Source organism: Coffea arabica, chromosome 3e, assembly GCF_036785885.1.
Source record: "Coffea arabica cultivar ET-39 chromosome 3e, Coffea Arabica ET-39 HiFi, whole genome shotgun sequence".
In the NCBI taxonomy this organism is placed as follows: domain Eukaryota; kingdom Viridiplantae; phylum Streptophyta; class Magnoliopsida; order Gentianales; family Rubiaceae; genus Coffea; species Coffea arabica.
The window spans coordinates 7,397,166-7,404,212 of record NC_092315.1 but is presented as its reverse complement, the minus strand read 5'-3'; the positions used below and the strand labels follow the sequence as shown (position 1 = coordinate 7,404,212).

General features: G+C 34.7%; 1 protein-coding gene across 2 annotated transcripts; it reads right to left on the bottom strand.

The window, feature by feature from the left end:
• Window positions 1–1,093: 1,093 nt before the first annotated feature.
• LOC113736346 (ER lumen protein-retaining receptor) lies at window positions 1,094–5,355 on the bottom strand. Of its 2 annotated transcripts, XM_027263269.2 has the most exons (7): window positions 4,993–5,355; window positions 3,135–3,240; window positions 2,527–2,792; window positions 2,259–2,374; window positions 1,739–1,812; window positions 1,515–1,578; window positions 1,094–1,426 (listed from the first exon to the last, which is right to left on the bottom strand). In XM_027263269.2, exons 3-7 carry the CDS (start codon window positions 2,695–2,697, stop codon window positions 1,390–1,392), a joined length of 462 nt encoding a protein of 153 aa, XP_027119070.1. In that variant the 5' UTR covers window positions 2,698–2,792; window positions 3,135–3,240; window positions 4,993–5,355; the 3' UTR covers window positions 1,094–1,389. The 2 variants fall into 2 exon arrangements, with proteins under 2 accessions (XP_027119070.1, XP_027119069.1); XM_027263268.2 differs by lacking the exon at window positions 3,135–3,240 and having other exon boundaries at window positions 4,993–5,354.
• Between the last annotated feature and the right edge of the window lie 1,692 nt (window positions 5,356–7,047).

Below are 7,047 nucleotides of genomic sequence, written 5' to 3'. Positions count from 1 at the left end.
TAAGAACACCTAATATTTAATTTCTAACAAAAGAATTGCATAAGATAAAGGAAAAAAAACTGAACAAGATATATCGATGGCTAATAAATTGAACATAAACAGAAGATATAAATTTAAGAACTCCTTCGAAAAGATTTTAAAAAATGCATGGACAGATTAAGCAATCAAAATTTTGCAAGCATAAAAGATTACATATTACTTATATAGCATCCCGAAATAATTTTTGCAGGTAAGAATGCATGAAAAGCAATCAAAACATGTAAATATAATTGGAATCACAAGCAATATAAGTTGATCCAAACGTTCATGCTTGCAATCACTAGAGTATTTAAAACTTTTCATCAAGTCAGGGAAAGTTCAAAGTGAAAATTACACGAGTAAGTTTAAGCCGAACTTGAGCTTGATTACTTAATTTCAACTGTGATTAATTTAGTATTAGACAAATTTTGGCTCCAAGGACCCTGAAAAAAAAAAAGTTCCTAGGTCTAGTTACTTCACAAAGAAACACACCTTGGAACTATTTTGCTTCTTGTCAGTAAGGAAGAAAAGAAGAGAAATGGAAATTTGGGTTCTTCAAGATTGAAGACAGCAATGATAACTTCACGCATGATAGATTGAAGAAGAAGAAACATGACATTTGCGAAGAAGCCTCGTTATCTTCCTAAACTCCAAGACACGATTTTACTATAATACCAAACCACAGCTTTTTTTTTTCCCTTCCTTTTCTCTTCCAAACTACCAAACTAGGCGTTGATTTCAATTGCAATGTTTCACCCCAAGTGATAGACATAGATATAAAATATTAAGATTGCTAAACTGTAAGAAACTCGTAACAGTACTGAGTACTCAGTTTGGTTATGGCCACGAGCGAATTTACATAATATCAAACTTTGGGGATAACAGAACCAACATCCTCCTTTTTCTCTCCTCTTACTGTAGAAAACAACACTGCATTTACTCATTTCAAGCCTTTTTTATTGTAGGCCCCGCCCCCGCGGCGCCCGAAGGTGGGGGGGTGGTGGTGGGTGGTGTGTGCGTGTCATTTGAACTGCATTTACCATCAAAGTTGGAATACAGATGCAGGGATAGAGGGGGCACTGAGCCATTCTGAATCCAGAATGCTTGTCAAACTGAACATTAAAGAAAGAATGTGCTAGTATTCCTCAAGTATCATGCAAGTGACAAATATAGGTTTTATCTTGCATACATTGATGTATCAATCACTTGACAAGCCAGAGAGATGGGGAAAAGAACTTTTGGAACTATTGCTTCTTGACAAGTCTACTAGCCCCTACGAGAGGAGACAGCACAAAATTGAAATGTCTCGACATCAAATAGTGTTTGCTTCACTAAGTTTTTGAGCAGCCAACATCTTTGTCAAAAAGGCCTTCAAGCTGGTAGCTCTAGTTTTACATTATTCTTCCAACTGCAGCAATTCACAAGGAAGAGTTAAGTTATTTTCCCTGTCAAACATCAAACAAGCTTGCAGGTAAATGCCTAAGCTGGAATTTCACCTTTGGAAGTAATAATAGAAGAAATCAGCGTAAAGTGCAGTCTGAACAAGCCCTGCTACCCAAGCTGCCAGGAATTAACCATCAGAAAGGTATTAGCTTTTCACAAACAGAGCAACATAAAAACCCAACTGAAATGCAATCAAGCAAGGTATGGTTAGACCTTGTGCTTGGACATGTTATGACAAACACAGGAAAAAGAGCAGGGGAGAGAAAGAGAGACATACTTATCCAGTGGACATAGTGGGGCTCAGTGAAATAGCGGTAAATCCAGTTCAGAATGTATAAGCTTCGATAAGCTCTGAAACAGAAGAAGACCATAAGCTAGGTTTTAACCTGAACTTCAACGAGAAGATAAAATTCAAGACAACAAGTAAAATAAGAGATCAGAAAGCCTCTCATAGGGAAAAAAAGAAAGAAAAAAAAACTCAACTTCATTTCTGTATGGCCATTTGTATAAATGCAATGCACATAAAAAGTCAGAAGCAATAGAAGTTTGACAAACATTTAGATGTATGTACTTCATTTAAGTGAAGATCATCTACACATGAATTTCTCAACAAATTTAGAGCCCCAAAAAAAATTGTCTTAGCAAGACCAATAGCAGCTAATCCGCTCAACCTCAATGAAACAACTGACCAGCACAAGATGCACCTAAAGATATAAAGAGACAACGACAATTTTCCAGATACAACAAGAGGTACAGCTTTAACTATCATAAATGGGAATTTGAGAATGCTATATTACCCAAGGAGAAAAACATATTGCCCAGTCAGGTTGTCAATATTTCTTGTCCTTTGCAACAAGACCAGCTGAGGAAGGATGGCAACAGCTTCCAAGAATATGGAAAAGGCCCACATTACCTGAGGTAACATATCAAGCAAAATTATATAGTGACATACAGTGAAAGCGGAAGACACAAACATATGTCTAGTTACCAAGAAGAAAACATCTTCACCGGATACAAGAATTCTAACATTATCACATGTTAACGGCAAAATGGAAGCACCAATACCTCCTTGAAGTTAAACTTTTCATGTATAACCAGAGCCAAAAGCAAACATGGTAGCACAAGGAAAAGATGGCGAAAAGTGTCCTGATCCCTATCGTAAGATCTCCGGACAACCTTGTGATGCCTCATGTACCAGACAATTGAGAAAGAGCTTCCCAAGAATATTAACTTCATTATGGTATTGTATAGGGAGATATAGTCTGTAAATATGTCCAAGTAACGAGTAGCAAAGACAATAGCATAGAGCTCCTGGGTCTTCAAAGAAATGCCTGCACATTTTGTAGGATGGCAACAATCAGCAAATATATGATAAGGGAACCAGAAGAAGCATGATAATAACAAACTGCAGCATAAAATGCAGAGTTGCAAATGCCTTGTGGAATGCAGCAGGCATGTAGATCCAGGTCCAAATTCCACCCAGACATGTTCCATGCAACGGGCTTAAATTGACTTTTCGACACAACAATACTTTCCATGTATTAAAAAAAGAACACATGCATATCTTAGTTCCTGGAAAAATTAAAGTTTTAACTTTACCGTCAACTTAAGAGCGAAAAATTCATCTGAAGCAATAATGGAATTCTTGATAGTCTCAGGTTTCTCACGTTTACCTCTCTAAACAATAATGGATTCATGAGAAGTACATTTGTCCTAACCACATAGTAAATTCCTTCTGCACACAGTTTATCTTTTGCTTCTTGGCATGATTGGACCTCTCTGACAACAGAGAACAAAAATCAATATTCCATAACACACTCCAATTAAATTCTAACTCATATATAGTAAATCTGAACTGATCTCATCTCTGGCATGCAATGTTTCCTTACTTAAAATCTACCTAACTTTTTAGAATACCCAAGGAAGAAGAGAACGAGAAAACTGGAAATGAGGGAATAAAGAGATAGCAGTCACTGTATCCAATTCACAGCTTTCAAAGGATCGAAACTTGCTTTATACCGTACATTACATATCTTTCTGATAAAATGTAGACATTACTCTAGGTAACAATTTACAACAATTTTTTTGTCATTCTACCAACTCTTTTCTGTGGCATTTTACCAGCTCTTTAACACTATGTCTATGAAGCACATTGTAAAGAATGATAAACTTAACTATCAAGCAAAGTAATCCCCCTGTGCATTACAAAAACAACAATTGTGCTTGTTATTAGTTCCTCAAAAACCACTTTCTTTCCAAGCCCTACTTGAGACAACTGAGTGAGGACCAAGGCAGAAAATGGAACCACATGACCTATAAACTTCAGAAGGGACGCATTCCTGAACAAGTATAGAATCCAAAAGGCAAATTGGAACTCAGGAGATAGAAAAATAGTGATATGAGAACTGAATAAAAAAAGGATTCTATGATTGGCAAATAATTGATGTAAAATGAAAAATAGGAAAAACAAAAGCTAGAAAATAACTACATCCCAAAAAGTAAGATGCACAAAAAAATGTAACTAAAAAGTTGAATGAAACATGTAAATTTTTAATCTTTCTTGACTTTTTCGAATTTCTTTTTGTGGCCTTCCTTTGCATTGGTTAATTGGGAGAAGGATGTCTACAGGTGTGTGTTGGAGGTTGGAGGAGCAATCAGAACTTTTGAAGGTCAGCATAGCAACAACTGAAGTCGCCCCAAAAAAGATTGAAGTGTACCCAACTTGCTTGCTATATGGATTAGCAACTAGTAAAAGTACTATCAAACTGTCTTAGACCTAAAAGAAACCATTTTTACATTTACTATCGACCTCGGTATCATGTTAAAGTGTCTTTATAGCTGTTCATGACTTCCAAGAGCCCCCCAGATGAATTCCATCAGGACCGTATTGCAAATATCACCAGATAAAACAATTATTAGCCATTTTACACCTATAGCAGCTATTTGTAGTTCCACTTATTTCCAACGCATTTTCGTCTAAACTCCAAAAACAATACGTTATCCTACCCTCCTTAAAAACATACTTCCAGCTTAAACTCCGAAACCTTCTCAATACCCAACAAGAATACACTAACCACTACCAAGCACTGCACAAAATAACCTTAAAATCTCAGAAAGAAACAATCTTTACCCTCACTGACCTCAAATCACTTGATTACAAAAATCACAGCTTTTTCCAGCAAGCTTTCTTCGTGTTTAAGCTACCATCAACCACTACCTTCCCATTTAAACCAAACCCGCATAAAATATACCAAAACCCAGTTCCCAAGTTACCTCATTGCCTCAGAAATTAGTTAAATCTTAACGTGAACAGCTTTCCAACAGAAAAAGAGAAAACCCAGATCAGAACAAAAACAGAAGGAAAAAAAAATCCATGAGTCACAATTTTATCAATGCAAAATCACAACTTTAGAGCTAATATACACAAAAAAAATCCGAAATACACCAAAAAAAAAAAAAAGAAACCCCCGTATTTCTACACATAAATGTGCAGGGTATTGCTTCGGGGGAAGGAGGTTGAAAAATTCGTACCAGCACAGGATTTGATTGTGTGGATCTTAAGAAGCAAAACAAGCACACTGGCCAAATGGGTCATATCCCCCGCTAATCTGAATATATTCATCTTTGCAATTCCCTCTATTCCCAGTGGCTTCTGCAACCCTGTTCTTTAGAATTGGATCAAGCAGAAATGTGTTTTTACCAACCTTGAATCTAAAACCCAAGAAAGAGATCTGCAAAGTTGCTATCTTCTCTTAAAACAGAGAGATCTCTGTCCTAAGTCGAGAAAGAAAATCTTTTCTAGTTCTGGTTAATGGTAGTTATGGCGCATCCCTATTTAAGTTGAAATTTTAATGTCTTATGTTTAACTCGTAAAAATACTTAGTTGTATTTCTTTTTCTAATTGACTGGTACATGAAATACTCTATTTGTATCTGCTATCGTATCTATTCAAAATAAATAAATTATTTGTCTTGCCTAAATTGCTCCCAAGTTTGTCAAGTTTAGGATTTCGGAAGTTCTGCCCCAAAATTAAAACTTATTAAAAGATGTATGGTTGTAAAGATTTCTCAAAATTCCAATTTTCAATCCCTTTACTTCTCTAAATGTTGGTAATATGTTTTATGGCGAAGAAGTGGAGTCCTTAACAAAATGGTTGTCTAAGTAAAGTCACCATCTATTAAATTTGTTTTAACTAATGAGCTATCCATACTTTTTTGGCTAAAAGAAAGATTAGAGATGCTAAATCCACACTCCTTCCTCATAGGTGCATATTTTGTATAGGTTTTAATTTTAATGATGTAAGTCATAATTGCTGATTTTATAAATTATGAATGTACTGAAAGTTTTGAATTTAGAATGGAGAGATATGCATTTAATGCATTTTAAAAGGTTTTTGTATATCTTAGACATATATTTGATCCCTTATGTGAATATCAAAAAGTTATCAAACAGATCCCTAATGTAAATTTAAAAAGAAATCAAATATTTCTAACCTAACAAAAAATGATTATTTCTCTTTTTCACCTAAGGGAGACTCCAAATCTTATTCAGCATAAGAACAAAAGGAGTGGTTAAAAGTCAAATAAAGAACCTCATGCTCAATTAGCAAATATTCTTACTAGCTGAATTGAGTGGTGGAAATAACGATTAATTGATGAACGTTAAAGAACAGAAAAAAATGGGAGAATTTTATAAAGATTGGAAGAGTAAAGCTAATTTTAGGAGACTCTAAAACATTGGGACTGTATTTGAAATTGAAATTTCTGCTTTGCTGCATCTTTCCCTTAAAATGTTGTAATTTCCACGTGGGGTATGTATTTATGACCTATGAAGCTACTTTTGCGTGTCGTGTCCAATGGGATCACAATTCATTGCAAGCCTAGTACTCCTTCATTTTTGGGCAAGAAATAAGACTCAAGGCTTAGGACTATTATCTTTGTCTTTGGATTCCTATTTGCAAACCTATTTGATAAAATTTAAAATTTAAAATTTAAAGTTTGAAATTTATTAAATTGCTAGATTTTAAAATATTAATATTTTGAATATATTTTAGATTAAGTGATAAGTGAATAATTTATCATTTATTACTTTGAACAAGTTTTTGCCTATGAAATTTAATGTCATTTAATTAATTTAGATATTCTATTTTTTATTACTAAACGCGTTTAAACATATTAAAATTTGAATTTATTAAATTTAAATATTAAATTAAATTATCAAATCGGACCTAAGAAACAAAGGTGGATTAAAATACTCAGGCTAAACAATGTCACCTTTTTTAATCTGCCAAATTCCTCTAACTTTTGCTAACTTTTTTGCCCCCAAAGATCAATAGTGATTTCTACTACCCTAATTCTTGCTAGGTTATACTAGAAGTTCTAAAGTTTAGACCAAATGATTGCAAGACAATTTTTTACAATTTTTTTTTATATTTGCAGCTTTACTTTATATGACTGTCAAGCTGGAGTTGACAGTCCAATTGTTCTTATACACGGACGAGGGGCCTGGACGGTTGTCAGAGACAACCGTCCCAGGCAGTTCACGGCCTGGATGAGGCCTCAAAAATTTGTGCGGCTCAGATCACGT

Bases quoted from the DNA above. Each gene is read 5' to 3' on its own strand.
- LOC113736346 (XM_027263268.2), bottom strand. From the start codon at position 5,083: ATGAATATATTCAGATTAGCGGGGGATATGACCCATTTGGCCAGTGTG. The intron at 1,579-1,738 runs GTATGTCTCTCT...AATTCCTGGCAG, and splicing joins CCACTATGTCCACTGGATAA to CTTGGGTAGCAGGGCTTGTT. The intron at 1,427-1,514 runs GTGAAATTCCAG...GAATTGCTGCAG, and splicing joins TTCTATTATTACTTCCAAAG to TTGGAAGAATAATGTAAAAC.